Source organism: Rutidosis leptorrhynchoides, chromosome 1 (assembly GCF_046630445.1).
Source record: "Rutidosis leptorrhynchoides isolate AG116_Rl617_1_P2 chromosome 1, CSIRO_AGI_Rlap_v1, whole genome shotgun sequence".
Taxonomy (NCBI): Eukaryota; Viridiplantae; Streptophyta; class Magnoliopsida; order Asterales; family Asteraceae; genus Rutidosis; species Rutidosis leptorrhynchoides.
This window is the reverse complement of record NC_092333.1, coordinates 444,739,354-444,757,791: the sequence shown is the minus strand read 5'-3', so window position 1 is coordinate 444,757,791 and position 18,438 is coordinate 444,739,354. Positions and strand designations below refer to the sequence as shown.

The following is an 18,438-nucleotide window of genomic DNA, read 5'->3' as shown; positions in this document are numbered from 1 at the left end:
TGAGCTAAGATAATAATGCTAAATATTATGTCTAACAAAAAGCGGGTTTTTACGTAATTCTTTGTATTTGGGATATCTATTTAGGAGGATTGGGCAAGATATTAGGCCTCATATTGGGCTTGGCTTAATCCGAATAGGATACATCTATACGTTAGGAATCAATTTTAAAGAGAGTAGAAAACATGACAACTGTGATTGTCTACCAGATCCCATGACAAAATAAATAAATAAATAAATAAATAAATAAATTGTCCTAATTATAAGAAACAATTGCGTGTCATCCTCATTGATTTACATCGTAAATAAATAATTACATCAAGAGGGTAACTAATCTCCTTTAATTTAGGGAGGGATATGTACACTTTAATAATACAATGTATCGCCAAATATAGATAATGTACAGCTAATACAACAGCATGCACATATTATGTCTATCACTAAACTAAAGTAGACAATTAATCGACATTAACACATGTGACAAGGAAAACGTAATACGACAGATCTACAATTTTAGACTTCAGTAGTCATATGGCCTAATTTGACGAGTCAAGTAACTACAGTAAAAGATTATGATACCATGCAAGAAATTGTATAATAAAATTAGAGGAACAAGATATTCGAGGATCTTGTATAGTTCGAGAGTTCTATACTTTCAAGTTGTAAATATTATTATATGATTAATAAAATTCTTTTTGCCTTTCAAAAATTTGAAAAATTAAGATGTTAACATTTTTGAGAGGATCTTTTTACTACGTATTATATCATGTTATTAATTAATTTAATATGTTATATATAGAAAGCGGATTTTAATATTAAAATTTCAAAGTAAAAGCTCTAATGAACAATCTTTTACCAAGAAAATAGGAGGGGAAATAACATCATTTTTTCAGCACTATTAAGGTCATACGGGCCCTTAGCCACTAATCCGATCATCTTCAAGAAATTACAGGTTATAGAATATATGCTATTTTATGCTACAACTACAAAAACAAAAACCCAATAGCACATAAGTGGTGTATGAGGAGGTGAGATGTAGACAATCTTTCCCCTATTCGAGAATAAAGACAAGTCATTTCTCCACCCAGAGTGAATACAGTCTCAAAAGTAGAGAAAGTCATCCCTCTCTCTATTCGACGGATAGAGAGATTGCTTTCGAGTGGACCTCCGGCCAATAAGTAGGAAAAAGTTTTTTAAAAATTAAAATAAAATTGAGACGCCATGAAAATGGTAAAATCAAATTTTCATGGGTTTTAAATCCTTCCTGAAATTTAATTTAGGCTCTAAGAGTCAATCAAGTTGCCAATAAATCGACGCTTGTTGTCGACTCAATAACTAGAGCCGTATGCTATTTTATGCTATAAATAGTAAAGTTATAAAGTAGAGGGGCTTATAGTGTAAATATGTTTATGACCGTTAGAAGGAAGTTATATAGTTGTTAGGTCATCGTTAATAGAGGTTAGAGTGGTTGGTGAATAAATAGCTTATTAAGCTCATTTGTATCATTTATGTAATTTCAATCAGTAATCAATGAAATATGTTCTTGATTTAATCTTCAATTCTTCCGCATTTCATATGGTATCCTTGTTATCATAAAACAAAGCACTTGGACATTGACTGCCACTTCACAAGAGACAAGGTGCAAGATGGGTTTCTTCAAACTTCATATATTCCTTCTAATCAACAGCTTGCAGATCTCATGACAAAGGCTTTTGGTCATTTACAACACTCTTTATTGACTTCCAAGTTGGGTGTTTCATCACCTCCAACTTGTGGGGTATATAGAATATATGCTATGTTATGCTAAAAATAGTAAAGTTATAAAGTAGAGGGGCTTATAGTGTAAATATGTTAATGACTATTAGAAGGTAGTTATATAGTTATTAGGTCATCGTTAACAGAGGTTAGAGTTGTTGGTGAATAAATAGCTGATTAAGCTCATTTGTATCATCTATGTAATTTCAATCAGTAATCAATGAAATATGTTCTTGATTCAATCTTCAATTCTTTCGCATTTCATACAGATCATGCTCATTTCCTACCCTCGTTAAATGAAACATTGGGATATTGCATCAAAAAAAAAAAAAATTACCCTCCGAGAGAACCTTGCTATATATGAACAGAACTCACCATTTGCAACTCGAACACCTAGAAAAGAGCAGTAGCCACTCAGCTAAATGCGAAGGCTAAAATAACATCAAATTACATAGTCAATTATTCTAGTTAACATGTGTTGGTGCATAATTGTGAATCCCTAGTTCTGGACTCTAAATCGTATAATTCGGTCTGTAATAATGAATATTGTGACTATTGAATATTAGTTATCTTACGTGAAATGTCTCAAATCAATAGTTAAACTGACCTGACAGTCGACCGAGTCGATCGACTGTGACCACTGTCGACCGACAGTCCAGGTCGGTGGAAGTTGATCTTTGATCAACTAAGCAGGCAGTCGACCGACTGATAGAGTCAGTCGACCGACTGTCTCTGCAGACATTATATAAACGGGTTTATGCCTCATTTGTTAGGTTACGCATCATATTAACCCTAGGTCGACTGCAACTCGATCCCTACGTCCAAATACCACAGATCGCTCTAGGCTTCGTGTCAATCAAGATCGAATCTTGGTTTGACTCGTACGAACCCGAAAACCTTTAGATTTTCGTATTATCGCTTGTTCTAGCATTATTCCGCATCTAGGTCGTGTTAGATTGATTCTAAGATCCTTAAATAATGTCTACAACATGCTTCTTTCCCCTATAACGAATCCAGTCAGAAACATGCCTACAAATCGACTCGACCAATTGGCTCATGTTTATAGAATTCAAGTTATATATATAACACTATTTTAGAATTTCTAATTGACCCACACCAAAATCGTGCTAATCACCACTAAAGGAGTTTTCACCGAAGTCAACCCTCTCCAATTCTCAATCTATGATAGCTAATCCCTCCACAAATTAAATGATGGAAAATATAAATTTGTCCAAAAATGAATATTAGACCATAGATCGCAAGCAATAGGAAATCAACATTACGTGTGTTGCGTTGTAGACATCTGACAACGAACATAATATATATAATTCATCACTAAGTGTCTTTTTTAAATGTTAATATTTTCTGCTGATCTTGACATTTGTAACTAACTTTTCTTATAAAAAAAATTACTTCCCTCTTCCTTCCTAAAATTCACTTCGGTCTTGATTAGCCCATATATATATATATATATATATATATATATATATATATATATATACACACACACACAGAGATGCACACACACACCGTAATGAAAAATCAAGAGCACACGAAGTTGATATCTTTTTTTTCCGTTTCCCAAATCCGAAGCTGAGCCACCAGCGTCGGTGTCGGACGTTAAACCACCGGCGCTGCTAATCGTCGCCCTTTAGTGCCGTCTCCACGACTTTCAATTTGCACTTAACCACTACCCAATCCTCAATGAATTTGACACTGAAATTAGACACCGAACAATTTACACAATTTTGCCTTCAGTATTAAAATTATCAACTTAGACACTGAAATTAGATACCGAACCTAGTGTGAATACTCTACTAGTAGGGATGCAATGCAATCTAATGTAATTAACTAATTCTCCATAAGAATATATTGGAAGGCACTTCTTTAATCTAATGAGTACTCGGGTCCAGTGAAGGAAGCGTGACGTTATCAACATGTTGACGGACTAGTTTGACTGAAAAAATTTCATCAGGTGCAAAACTGCAACCCAATCGTCCTCCGTCTTCAAGAGCTGAACATTAGCCAATTTATATTCTAGTTGGTTTACAAAATCCACATTGCATCCTCCTATATCATTCGACGACCAGGATATCTCCACGTGCTTTCTATATGCCAATCGATCCAGGAAGCAATCTACATCGATGTCCAGGTGACATAACCGTGCATATGTGACAATTAATGGACCGTTCTCAACTCAATTATCTTTCCAATCGACGAATTTATCATATTAGTTGCTGGAAAAAAAATCTCAATTCGAAACTCGACCCTTTTTAGTAAAGTTCGAGTAAAAGTTGGCACTTGGCAGAGCGGTCCCGAGATTTAATTACCTAGAACGAGATTAAAAAAAAAATAGTATAAGCTATTTGAAGATTCCCTTATACTCAACGAATAATATAAACATTTGTTTTCTAAAAAAAAAAAAAGTCGGTTTATTTGGCACTTGGCAGAGTTTTTATGTTTTTTTAAAACCCTGAGGCCCAAGCGGTCGATCACTTTGTTCCCCTCCGAGCCTCCCCTGAAAGTTGGCAATGCGGGTCGCATAAACCAAAAGGTGAGGAAAAGTTATAGTTGACAACCATCATATCCAACCTTACTCGGCCCCTTCAAGAAAACTTTGAGTAAAAGTTGGCAATACAAGTCCCATAACCCAAATGGCGACAGGTTCTATAGACTGCACCACGGTGCACTTCCACTTCTTACCCTTGAAAGAGGAAAAATGTGTTTTACTCCGACGGAAAAAGTTTAGGTGATTACCTAATGCCTTTTTGAGATACTAATACCACCGCTGAAATACTAAGCGCATTTAATAAACTAAAATGATTAAGCGTTGAATGATTTAAAATCTGAATTATTAGTTCTGAATAAAAATAATATATTTTCTTATTGTTCGGCACAAATATTGTCTTCCGTTCAACCATTTGTCATTCTAAAGTTACAAAATAACACGTTGAATGTTAAACGATTCAGCATTAATCATATTAAGAGGTAATCAAGCACATCCTTACTTTTTTGCTATTATCATATCCTAATGCCAAACAAAAATGTATAGTCGAACGCATGGGCTAACCAAATGTCAGAGTGTTGACAAAAACAAATTGATCTTAAAATGGATCAAATATTAAGACCTGAAAATAGATCAACCAAACAGCACAACTCCAAAAACCAACTATGATTCAGCATTAATCATATTAATTAAGAGGTAATCAAGCACATCCTTACTTTTTTGCTATTATCATATCCTCATGCCAAACAAAAATGTATAGTCGAACGCATGGGCTAACCAAATGTCAGAGTGTTGACAAAAACAAATTGATCTTAAAATGGATCAAATATTAAGACCTGAAAATAGATCAACCAAACAGCACAACTCCAAAAACCAACTATAATTCAGCATTAATCATATTAAGAGGTAAATCAAGCACATCCTTACTTTTTTGCTATTATCATATCCTCATGCCAAACAAAAATGTATAGTCGAACGCATGGGCTAACGAAATGTCACAGTGTTGACAAAAACAAATTAATCTTAAAATGGATCAAATATTAATACCTTAAAACAGATCAACCAAACAGCACAACTCCAAAAACCAACTATGAGTCGCTGTTTCAGTTGCGATTCAACCAAATAACAGATTTAGAATAGCTAAATCTATGGAGTAAACATGCACGTAACAAATCAAGAAAACCTTCAAAACAAGAGAAGAAAAAAGAAAACTTTGAAGTCATAACCATCCAATATATCCATTATATTACACAAACCATACATATATAAGATCCATGACAACATCTAACATCCTTCTCTCTCCACTTCTTATTCTTATAATAATTACAAGATAAAGTAAACCGTCGGTGGCCAACTTCGAAGCGAACTCTGAAACTAAAAACACGTTACAGGTTCACCTCCGAAGTTTTAAAGCACGACCAGACGGAATTTAAAAATCCCAGTTGTTTATCTTATCACCACCACCCAAGTCACAAATCCTATTCAGGTAGTTCGATTGGCTACTATTGTTAGTAATGATTACCGATTTACCGCTTCAAAATGACGCCTAAATTACATAATCAGCTTTCAAATCTAAAGAAATCAAACAGAGTACTTATAGCAGGTCGGGTTACTTGATGACAATGATATGTATTAGTTTGCAGCAACAGCATCAGCGCGCGGGCTAGCGTCCAAAAGTTGACGCAACCTTGCACCAGATTTTTGGTTATTGTTACTTTCATAAACCTCTTCCCCATGACCATAGCCCAAAGTAGAACCGTTGTCGACTCTAGAGAGAAGGTTGACTGTGCTAAGAGACAGACCCGTTGGGTCAACGGGTCGTGGGTCTTCGGTATCTTGTTTTTTCTGTGCGCCTTTAAGTTTCTCCTGTGGAGGAAAATATAAGTGACAAGGAGATAAAAAAAATTCGACTTAGGAAGTATTACGGTTAACTCTTACCGTTAGAATGGTGTTTTGATACTTGAGTTTCTCTGATTTATTAGTCAAGCAGTTAATCTCTGACTTAAGGTTCAAATTTTCATTAGTGAGGGCCTCAACTTTTATCGCTAGTTCTTCAGCTTCAGCCTGAATAATGAGAATTTTAAACATTTGTATAATGTAATATTATTGATTTGAATATAAAAGAAATTGGTCAAAATATTGTCTCCAATCTAAATGCTATTCTTCGAAAGAATTGTTGATGTTTATTTCTTGTAAAATGAGTTTTAATGGGCTAAAGGGTAATGTTCATAACATTGAAAATTTATCATATACTCCGGATGTGTATTTATTTGGACATCTAAGAAACGAAATTGTCGCAAATATTTTGGAATAAACAACTCTGTATAGATAAAATTTGTACTAGAATAAGATCCCGATACCTGTTTTCTTAATCTAGACCTCCTGGCCGATTCTCGATTAGACTGCTTTCTCCTCTCCCTTTTAAGTTCTCGCTCGTTCTATTACATTTCATAAGGGAAAAATTTAGAATTTATATCAAGAAAACAAAGTATCCAAGTTTATTTTACCATTTTCCAACACATGGTCATTACTTACGACGCGAATAAAGATTTAATAAGACAAACCTGAAACAAGGCCTCGCTCGGCACCATTGCAAGAGCAGCTGATGTCATCACAGTGGGGGATTTTTTCAGCTCAGAATCAGAGACCTTAGATGGGGTTTCAGTAAGAAAAAATTGGCCACTCAGTGGTTCAGTCTTGCAAACATGAGCTGCTGATATGAACATAAGTGAAGATGTAAGTATAACAGTTGCAACAAGCGTCAATTTATTGGCGACTTGACTGCTGCTTAGAGCCTAAATTGAATTTCAAGCAGGTTTTAAAACCCATGAAAATTTGATTTTACCATATTCATGGTGACTCATATTTTTTTATTTTTTTTTTACTTACTTATAGGCCCAAGGTCCTTTTGGAAGCAATCTCTATCTATAGAACATTGAGAGGGAGGACTTTATCTACTCCTGGTAGAGAAATGACTTCTCTTTATTCTAGGATAGGGGAAGGATTGTCTACATCTTAACTCCCCATACCCCACTTATGTGGGATTGGGTTTTGTTGTTGTTGTTGTTGTAAGTATAACAGTTGCAACTGAGAACATTTTTCAAAGAACAACCTATGTAAATTATGAAACTTACGGGCATTTGGTGAATCTTCACGACTCCTTTTCCCACTATTTTGAAACCCCTGAAATGGAAAGTGGAAAGATATTATACACGAACTAACAGGGCAACAAATATACTTGAATAGTTGAATGTTAGCTGGAAGAAAGTAGCTTTTCTACCTTTGTCATATTACCATCACTTCCTTCACTAGAACCTTCAGTCTCCCCACTGCCAAAAAATTTAATGATCTTACTAAATGTAATACAGGCATATAACTTCTACTATGATAATATATATGACCAGAGGGGCATACAGTGTTGTAAATGGCGGCCGTATCGGCCAACCAATCTGTTTGGTGACTAGCCAGCCCCTTTTCGCCCAAACACGTCTAATAAGTCAGTCAACGCTGAAAAGTAGGGTCAAATTTAATCAAAGTCGGTCAGAACGGTCTGACTCGAGTCTGAGTTGGTTAGAGTCAAAGTCGGTTAGAATCAAGATAGATCAAAGTAGGTCAAAATTTTAAAATTTTTAGACTTAGAATTCGTGCCTTATACATATGTTTGAAATATTTAATTTGAAAATATTTATGTGTAATATATATGTTACTAAAAGTCAACGTCCGACGTGACCCTGACTCAACCGACTAGTCGTTTCAAAGTCCCGACCGACTCGTCTCCGTCTCGCAAATTTTCCAACTTTAGGGGAATGGACAACGCCATACTATACTAAGATTGCAATAGCCATATGATAGATAAGATTGTGAATATTGATGGTGATGGTACCAGTGAGAGTTCACATTGTCAGTTCCATCACAAGCACTATCACTATCACTATCACCATTACCGTTGCCGTTGCCTAATGACATTGCCAAGCCATCCAATCGTTTCAACTTCTTCATCAAACCATGATCGCTATTCCCTGATGACTTGGCAGGAGAATCAACGTTCATAGGACTTGCCTGCATATAATATTTAACCAAACAAAAGTTAAAATACATATAACCCACATTTTAATAGGTCATGATGGAAACATATATTTAAAAAGTGGGAGTACTCACGAGAGGAACTCCGGAATGCGAGTAAAGACCTCCATGTGGATACATAGCAGCATAAGGTGGCATCATATGCTGAAATTACAAGAACATATAGAAGTCAACATGATAACAACCATCATATGTTTTCAACACGTTACAATATGTGTGGGTAGTGTTTGCACAATTGCATTGGACGGTACCTGTGGTGGAGCCCACATGTAAGGAGGAGGAGGTGCATGACCAGGAGCAACACTTGAGTGGTAATATGGTGGTACGGCCATTCTAGGGCCATAATAAGCCTGCAGAAACAAGATTAACCAAGTTTAGAAAATTGCAACAATATGTAAATAGTCTTCTTAGATTACAAAGGCATTTGTAGTCAACAAAACCTGCATGGTTGCCCAATCGGGGTATGCATGAACATTGGGTGGCTGATTCTCCTGCCACAATCAGTAACAAAAATTCTGTAAGTGAACCTAAGAATGCAGATTTTAATATAGTTCTAGTTGTAAATAAACTGAGAAATATGTCATATTTTTTGGGCTTACACGTGGCGGTGAAGGTGATTTTTCAGGTTTACAAGCCTTTGTCTCTTCACAGCTGCCCATGGAAAATCGTTTCAAACGGATTCAACGGAAAACCAGTGCTTACTTGGCTGTAACAAAAATGAAATAAGGGAAAAATTTAAACAAGTCTGCTACAAAATTGGAAGGTTAAACACACAATAAAATTTCTTGCGGCCCCACGACAAGATATCGTTGTCTATACGTTTACATGTCGCTCCTAGTGTGTACATGTAATGCATCAATAATTTATTGGAAATCATACCCTAATCAGACAAAAGTATATCACCCCTAAACAGTCAACACCGTCATACTGATATGCAAAATGCTTTTCCAAGAACTGATGTTTTATTTTAAAAGGGAAGATGCCTTTTCTTTTTATTGAAGTATAAAAGTTATACACACTATAAGAAAAATACAAGTTAAGTCTCAATTATTCAGTCAAAAATGGTGTAGTGTAGTCACGATTGGACGAACTTGATTAAAAGATTGTAACAGTTCTATATCATATTTGTTCTTACCAAATATGGTAAGCTAGTAGTAACAATCAAATTTAATATCTTAGTGAAATACGCACGAAGCTGCAAAACCAGTTAGGCTTGTACTTAAGACAACGATATGACATGCTTGCATATCCAATAGACGTAAAATCAACATATGTAAGGAGTATAACACACACACACACACACATACATATGTACATATGTGAAGAAAAATGGAATCTATGAAGTGAGCAAATCGCCTTGTCAGTGCCGGTGCAATTCATTACACCATTCTGGGACACAAGGACGGAAGATCATGGAATCAAATTACTGCTATACAAGAGATCTATAAGGATTATGCTTCTGCTAAACTATTGCAATACAAGATTCTATAAAAATTAACCACGCAGGCTTGCCTGAGTGCCCACCGAGTTGCCCAATGAAGCACATCACCCGGATTCAATTCATGGCTATGTCAAATTGTTCAGAAAGGGAGAGTGACCAGAGGGTGCGCATAATGCGCAATTCACCTGATACCAGGTCTCGCGCTCGGGGGCCTTGATTACCCAAGGTTTTACCCTCTATGGGGGAGCCAATGTGATTGTCATAGGGGAGTTTCCTCGCTAACCCAAAAAAAGCTTCTATAAAAATTATGCTTCTGCTCACTATTTAATCGTATCAGAGTCTATGTATAATGGAAACAGGTACTTCCCTAAACCGGCAAAATCATTCTAATGGGATCTTATCTTGATTCATAACAGCAGAAGAAAGAATATTAACAAAAAAAATAATCAAAAAAAAAAAAAAAAAAAAGGTAAGGTGTATTTTGTCGTTTCCATAATCCATATCAAACAAGGGAAAGTAACACAGCACCCACCAAAGTCCAAAGAGATTTACCAATCATATATAACCAAGTAATGAATAATGAATAATGAATTTGCAAAATTGTCCTCTCATTCATCCCAATTATTACATTGCTAAAAATAAAAAATTCCATAAATCATAAATTATAAATTATTATTTTTTATTTGTCCAATAAAATTGTTCATATATATATAGTACATAAATTAATATTAATATAAATATATAAATACTAGAATTAAAAAATAATATATAAAAACCTGATAAAACATGAAAAATTTAAACAATAAGCATAAACTACATGAACACGGAGCTATTAATTAAAATAATTCGCCTTATATTTTAAATATTTTGATATGGTCATGCTTATTGTGTTGAATCATCAGTTCTGAGCTGTTTCACATACACGTATATCTATATGTGTGTAAGTAGATTTATACATACACAGATTTTGCTGAAAAATTACTACAAGTATTAGTAAGTAAACATGAATCGGAACTAAATTAACATGAAATTTTCTGCATTTATAAAGAAATTAAAATAAATTGCAAAAAGTTGAACTGCAAACGTCCGAAAAAAATAAGTAAAATAAATCGAATTGTGAAATTGAGAGTTTAATTGTGTGTAATCATAGGGTTGAGAAGAAAATTGATAAATAAAGTATACCTGAGTTAGGAGAAGAATTATTCAGACGTGCATTTTCTCTCTCTAAACTTACTTTCTCTCTCTAAAATGAGGAGGAAGAAGGAGAGATGTTTGGGGGGCTTTTTGCAGCTTGCAGAGAGAGAAGAACGCCAAGGCAACATTGCACGTCACAAGACACGTGCCAGTGTAATAATAAAATTTTATCTTTTTTCTTTATAAATTATTACCCTTACATACATACTAGTTGCCACCACTAGTTGCCACCAGGTTTTTGGTCGTTTTCTTTACAAAATCCCCTAAAACGGCATTATTTGTTACCCTACGAAAAAAACCATCGCCCTTCGTTCCTTCCCCTCCTCTCTTCTTTTGTGTTCACCTACTCCTTAAATCTAGGGTTTACAATTCACTTGCACCCGTCGCTAATCGACCCTGCATTTTTTTGGATTTCGTGGTGAATTGATCCGATTGTTTACTTTTTGGGTGGTTTTGGTTGGATTCAGCCCTAGGGTTTTGGATTCGTTGGCTTTTTGTCTGTGTGATTATCATATAACCTTTGGGGTTTTCAATTCCTGTCACTGATTGTCCTTTAACCCCGAGTGTTTAATTTTTTGACAGCAATTTCTGATTTGTAAGAGAAATTTTTCATCAATGTGAAACCATCGTCAGTACCATCGTAGGTTTTGTACCCGTCGTTGATGGTTTTCACCTGCGTTTTTTCTGGGATATCGTTGTTAATTATCATTGGATTTTGCATTGTTGCTATCGACAACATCACAACAGGTATAATTCTTAAATAATTGTTACGGATTACAAATTATGAGATAACTTATCGACAGATTTTTGGGATGGTTGTTAGCAATAATTTGAGAAGTGTTATTGATGTCGGCACTCTGGAGATGGATGCGATTGTGGTCACCGTCGATATGCTCATCAGGTAATTTGTAACAGTTTTGCTTCGTCCAATTGTATATGTTGATTTTCATTATTATGTGTGTATAAAATACTGTGTTTATTTTGTGTATAAAAAAAGAATTGCACTCCGATGAGAAACTTATTTACATTTTATTTGTAAGTGTTTGTTGGGTTTTCAATTTGTTGCTATCTTTGTTTCTTAATATTCAGTTTGTTTCTCACTTGCTGTATTACACCTTTAATTGCATAGTCTTGAATTAGATGTGTATTAGCTTTTTTGGATTATGTTGTTAACTGCAATTAGTGGCTTTGGTTTATGTTTTGAGCTTCCGTTTATGTAATATACATATATCAACTGACATTAGAAAACTGAAATCCAAGTTTGTGTTGTTAAGTATCTAAATACAGATCGAAATCTACCACCACTGGATGTTGTATTCCAATTACTGCTCAAAAACACATACATCCTTATGAAATAATAGAATCCTCAAAGAAATATTACATGGATATTGCAGGTCAAGAGGTTTGAATCTCTCATTTAAGAATTATATGATGAAATAAAGGTGTCAAAATGGGTTGAATTTAAGATGAAAGTCACTATTCAATATACATATCTAATTATAGAAATTTTCAAATAATTACTTTATCATATATGACTAAAAAAGTTTTATAGTTTTTCATTAAAAAACTGTTTTGTTTAATCAGTGACTTTCAAACCATATGGCCAGGTTCCTTTTAAGCTTTTCTACATGTGTCACCCATTGGAAATCAAACCTAACCTCAATTACCCCATTCATATGGAAATGGTTTTAGTTGCCCACACCCCATCTCTTATATATATATCAACAAATGAATGTAACATATGTGAAACAGTTGAGTTTGGGAGATATTAAACAAAGGTGAACTCACCTAAAAGTGTATTATTGATATAGTGTTTCAAGGTCAAGAGCACACCATTTAACTTAACGAAGCATATACATAATGTTCTAATGAAAGACTATCTACAAAAATCAGCAAGGGCGATGTCAAAAAAGAAGCAGCAGCACAAGCACAGGCTAGAGAAAGTGCACGCTTAAAACTCAAGATAAGGCAATTTTGGGGACTTAGGGAATGGATGAAAAACATACGCCTCAATAACTGAGGATTTAATGACTGTTGCAAACTGTAATTACGAAGTGTAAGTATGTAAATAATATTTATATAGTTAACAAGCAAATCATTTCGGCCTCTCCAACAACAACATACTATCTTGAAACTGTATACAAATACCAGTATTCTGAGATGACTTTATGTGATGTTTCTAATATTGATCATATCCCTGTTTATTCTCATTGCAGTAAATGTTCCAACAATTTTGAGTTTTTCAGCATGTGGGATTTGGAAACTTAATACATTTACAGATGTTTAGATGATTTTATGTTGTTTTCAATTAGTGAACTCAATATCGTGGCTACTACAGTTTAGGAAATCTACAAGAGAGTTATAGAAGATGAAGAAATATAGCCAACGGTATTCTTGCTGTATAGGAATTAAGGTTAGTTTTAGCCTTATCTTTGCCTTTTTATTAATGTAAAACACATATTCGAATCTGACTTTTCAGAGGTTTCTTAATTTATAATTTAAAATATTAGATTTTATGATGTTTTGCAGCTACAAAACTTTAGATTTTGTAGCTTTCAATCGAACCTCAAAGATTCATGAAACTGCAGTTTCATAGTGGGCTAAGAACCGAACCGGGATGGCTAGCGTTGGAAAAGGATTGACAAATAACGAAAGGACTAATAATTAGAATTGCAACAATGATTTAAAACTGTAAGTACACACAAAATATGACATATAAATGTCAAACTACTAATTTTTTTATGATTATGATATACATTAGTTAGTTGACAGCTCTTAAAACCAACCATGGGGTTCAAAGTGACAAATTGTAACAAAAAGGTCAATCTTGATAAGCAACTATTAGTCAAAGTTTATTTGTCGAACTTAAAGATCAAGTTCAGTTAACAAACTTAAATATTCAATGTTCTATGATGATTATATGTATAGATATGTTGGAACTGATATCCCAAGTGATTTGATGGTTCAAGTTGGTAAAATTAGCTTCCATTTGCAAGGTATCGACTCTACCGAGTCAAGCTATTTATGTTCTATGAAGATTGTGACTTTTTCTTGCTACAACAATGATTATTGAATTTTTGTGTGATGTTTATCCACAATTGCAGTTTCTCTTGATTTCAATGAGTGGAAAAGTAAAAAGAATTATATCGGGTTGTTCGCAAGTTTTCCCTACAACTCTGCGTTGCTTCTGAATTCCTTTTACTTTTGTGGTAACTTAAGGATTCTATGTTGCATTATTTTCATTTGTTCCCTCTATGTTATTTTGATTTGCTTGCTTCTGTGTTGTTGTGTTGTTTCTGACCGACTGACTGCGAGTTTTGGTTCTACGTTTATTGTTTTCCAGGTCTAAATAGGCATATGTGGGTGCACCTTGATGCCCTCTAAAGTAACAGTAAACGTGATCCATATTCATTTGAGGTTGCCTACTAAATGTGGTAAGTTGCACAACATATGGTTATGTACTTATGTCTTTATTTAGTTAATTCTACAAGTTTTATATTAATATGAGATACACTTATAGCATCCGTGTTCTGTTTTTTATTAGGTGAGCTGCAATTATGGCTATACGACTCAGGGTCTGTTTACTTTTTTTTACATTAAGTTCTATAAGGATATAGATGGTAGTATGGATATAGATAGCAGTATGAATATGATCAGTGAAAAATTATTATTGTTTACTTTTTAGACAGAATAAACGGACTGAATGATAAAAATAACTATTTTACCCCTAAACAATATATTTTTAATTTAAATAATCCGTATACTATCTTTTATTATATGTATAATTATAATTATTATTATTTTTTTTTTGTTATAAGTTAATATAATTTGTATTGTAATAATTATAATTATAATTATTATTATTATTATAATTGCAAATAAATTGTAATTGTTGTAATAAATAATTACTATCGATACGGAATCCACCATCTGTGCATTTTACCATCCACCATGTGTATATCTCTAGATACTTCAACACTTTCTTTTTTAAAACCCAATTCCATATTCATGTACAGCTTATAGCATCTCCCTAATAACAAGCAATAATTTCCAGTTTGTTAAAAGCTATCGCCACCTAATTACTCTTTTCTCATCCATTTTTTATGAAGTAAACATGAAAAAAATTGACCCGATTTCACAACCAACCTTAAAACGAAATCAACCATTTTTATAACATCCACCACAACTTTCAATTCTTAATTAGTGTTTAATCTTCATCATCATATATAATAACTTCAACCTTAGAGAAGCACGAGGCGACTACTAGAGGAGAAAGTGACGGCACCGGAGGAACAAGTGACGGCGACCAGAGGGTTGTTTGAAGAAGATGATGAATTTTGATTGTTGTTATTTTTAGTTTATTAGTTGAGGTTTTTTGTTTTTTGGGGTTGTGAAGATGAAATCATGAAATGGGTAAAGGTGAAAATCAAATGGCCATACGGGGACAACAGCCCTTTTCTGCATTAATCATAAAGCTTCCTATATAGATGGCTCAGAAAATTAAGTCAAAAGTAAACAAGGTAGGGTGGTGACCGAATAATCCCTTCAGAACAATAATCCCAATTAAGCTAAAAATAAACAGGCCCTAAGATTATTGTACCTTAGATCATATTGTCCAACTCTTATTATGTATAACAAATGGAACTTTTGTTGGAAACAATTGGATCTGTAGTATTACTACTTTAAGAAAACTTGTAAATATATTCTAAAAAAAATTACTTCGGAAGCCGCTATCGCAACGCGCGGCCGAACTTTTTGCTAGTTTATACTACCACCCTTCCAATTCTATTCTTCTTTTTTACACAAAAAACATAAGTTAAAAAAAAAAGTGACTATCAAATATATTTATAGTTAATTTTTCAGTCTTATCATTACTTTTTAACTATCTTTTTGTCTTATATATATATATATATATATATATATATATATATATATATATATATATATATATATATATATATATATATATATATATATATATATATATAACACGAAAGAACTTATCACATTATTATTTTCTATATATAGAAGTTGAAAATTTAATTTAGGACATCTTAAAATAAAATAATGAAAAATAGATTTTGGATGGAGGGAGTTTACGGAGTAATATAATTATTATAATAATTAATTATAAATTATGATTTAATTTTATTATAATTATAGTTATAAGACTTTTTTGTGCCGTTGGTCCCTCCATTATACACCAAAAAGTGAACAACATCCCTTTCATTTTTTTCTGCTTACAGCGTCCCTCTATTTTTCAAATTTGTGTTTCAGTATTCCTCCGTCAACCAAACGTTAACTTTGGACGTTAAGCCCCATCACGTGCCTGAAACGTGATGGGTAATTTCGTCTTTTTTAATCATCTGGCAATATTATACCTTAATTGAAAACCCTAATTCCTCATTTCACACAGCATCCTCTCGTTTGTCTCTAAAAAATTCTATGTCTAGGCAGATTCGTGCACCAGAGTTGGATCCAAAGTCAATCGATGACATATACGGTATGTATTTCTATACTTATATACTTTAAATTGTGCAATTGCAGATATAAGAACCCTAGACCCGATTAAACCGTAATTTTTTATTTTTTATTTTTCTGCAAATTGTTACCCTGATTTGTTCACAATTATCTTACATCATGGTGGTTATCTAATGAAAAAAGGGACTGGACTGGTTTATAGTGGTTAAACCACCTACATTGACAGTTTTGATGTAGAAAGATTTAGAATAATGCAATTGAATGCGGTTCTTAGGGAATTAGGTTATGATTATGAAAAAGTGGTTACATTTAGGTTTCTTGAACTGAATAAACCGTTGGATGTTGGGTTACAACTTTTAGTTGACCATGAAGATATTACCAGGATGCTTATGCATATGAAAATGGACTCATCAATTAGGAAATTTGATGTGTATGTTGAGCATGAGAATACAACTAGAAAGAGGTTACTAATTGAAAAAAAATGATGATATCCCAGTTAATGAAGAAAATGAATGAAATGTCCCATTCATATTGACTATGAACGTTCCATATTAATTGATTTCGTCACGAGGTTTTGACCTCTATATGAGACGTTTTTCAAAGACTGCATTCATTTTTAAAATAACCATAACCTTTATTTTTATCGATAAAGGTTTAAAAAGCATTACGTAGATTATCAAGAAATGATAATCTAAAATATACCGTTTACACACGACCATTACATAATGATTTACAATAAAAATATGTTACAGTCGAACTAAGATCTTGAATGCAGTTTTTACACAATATCATACAATCATGGACTCCAAATCTTGTCCTTAATTTAATATGCAACATCGGAAGCTCTTAATAATCACCTGAGAATAAACATGCTTAAAACGTCAAAAAAATGTTGGTGAGTTATTGGTTTAACCTATATATTATCAAATCATAATAATAGACCACAAGATTTCATTTTTTCCATAAATATACATCTCATATCAGGCATTTCGCAAACTGCATAGAGATAAAAATTCATTCATATGTTGAACACCTGGTAACCGACCTTAACAGTATGCATATATAATATCCCCATCATTCCGGGACTCTCATCGGATATGATAATTCGAAGTACTAAAGCATTCGTACTCGGATGAGGCTTGTTGGGCTAAATAGATCTATCTTTAGGATTCGCGTCAATTAGGGGCCATTTCCCTAATTCTTAGGCTACCAAGCTAAAAAGGGGCATATTCGGTTCGATAATCCAATATAGAAAGTAGTTTTGATTACTTGTGTTTATTTTTTAAAACATTTATAAACTGCATGTATTCTCATCCCAAAATAATAGATTTTAAAAGTGGGACTGTAACTCACTTTCACAGATTTTTACTTTGCCAGAAATAAGACTTGGCCACTGGTCGATTCACGAACCTATAACAATATGTACATATACATCAAAGTATGATCGAAATATATTCACAACATTTTTTATTACATTTTAATGATTTAAGTTTATTAAGTCAGCTGTCCTCGTTAGTAACCTACAACTAGTTGTCCACAGTTAGATGTACAGAAATAAATCAATATATATATTATTTTGAATCAATCCACGATCCAGTGTATACACGTCTCAGGCTAGATCACAACTCAAAGTATATATATTTTTGGAATCAACCTCAACCCTGTATAGCTAACTCAAGCATTACTGCATATAGAGTGTTTATGGTTGTTTCAAATAATATATATACATGGGTCGATATGATATGTCAAAACATTGTATACGTGTCTATGGTATCCCAAGATTACATAATACATGTATAATACAATATAAGTTAGCTAGGATATGATTAATATGGATTTGTTAGAAAATTTTCGTAGCTACAACAAGTAAAATTTTCCAATTTTGTTTTACCCATAACTTCTTCGTTTTAAATCCGTTTTGAGTGATTCAAGTTGCTATGGCTTCATATTGAACTTAAGTTTATGAATCTAAACAGAAAAA

General features: G+C 33.5%; 1 protein-coding gene and 1 long non-coding RNA gene across 8 annotated transcripts; one reads left to right on the top strand and one right to left on the bottom strand.

Moving 5' to 3' along the window:
- Positions 1-5,790: 5,790 nt before the first annotated feature.
- Positions 5,791-11,066, bottom strand: LOC139872996 (common plant regulatory factor 1-like). 2 transcript variants are annotated; one of them, XM_071860926.1, is made up of 12 exons: positions 10,965-11,066; positions 8,941-9,047; positions 8,782-8,832; positions 8,593-8,691; positions 8,417-8,485; positions 8,142-8,317; positions 7,539-7,587; positions 7,393-7,441; positions 6,823-6,971; positions 6,619-6,696; positions 6,197-6,322; positions 5,791-6,124 (listed from the first exon to the last, which is right to left on the bottom strand). In XM_071860926.1, exons 2-12 carry the CDS (start codon positions 8,998-9,000, stop codon positions 5,891-5,893), a joined length of 1,140 nt encoding a protein of 379 aa, XP_071717027.1. In that variant the 5' UTR covers positions 9,001-9,047; positions 10,965-11,066; the 3' UTR covers positions 5,791-5,890. The 2 variants fall into 2 exon arrangements, with proteins under 2 accessions (XP_071717027.1, XP_071717031.1); XM_071860930.1 differs by having other exon boundaries at positions 6,823-6,968.
- A 136-nt stretch (positions 11,067-11,202) lies between these two features.
- LOC139872975 (uncharacterized) lies at positions 11,203-14,728 on the top strand. Of its 6 annotated transcripts, XR_011767236.1 has the most exons (9): positions 11,203-11,723; positions 11,800-11,877; positions 12,788-13,032; positions 13,193-13,389; positions 13,565-13,667; positions 13,905-13,972; positions 14,081-14,185; positions 14,320-14,410; positions 14,521-14,728. It is a non-coding gene; the product is annotated as an uncharacterized lncRNA (long non-coding RNA). The 6 variants fall into 6 exon arrangements; XR_011767230.1 differs by lacking the exon at positions 13,565-13,667; XR_011767226.1 differs by having other exon boundaries at positions 13,565-13,972.
- Positions 14,729-18,438: the final 3,710 nt, after the last annotated feature.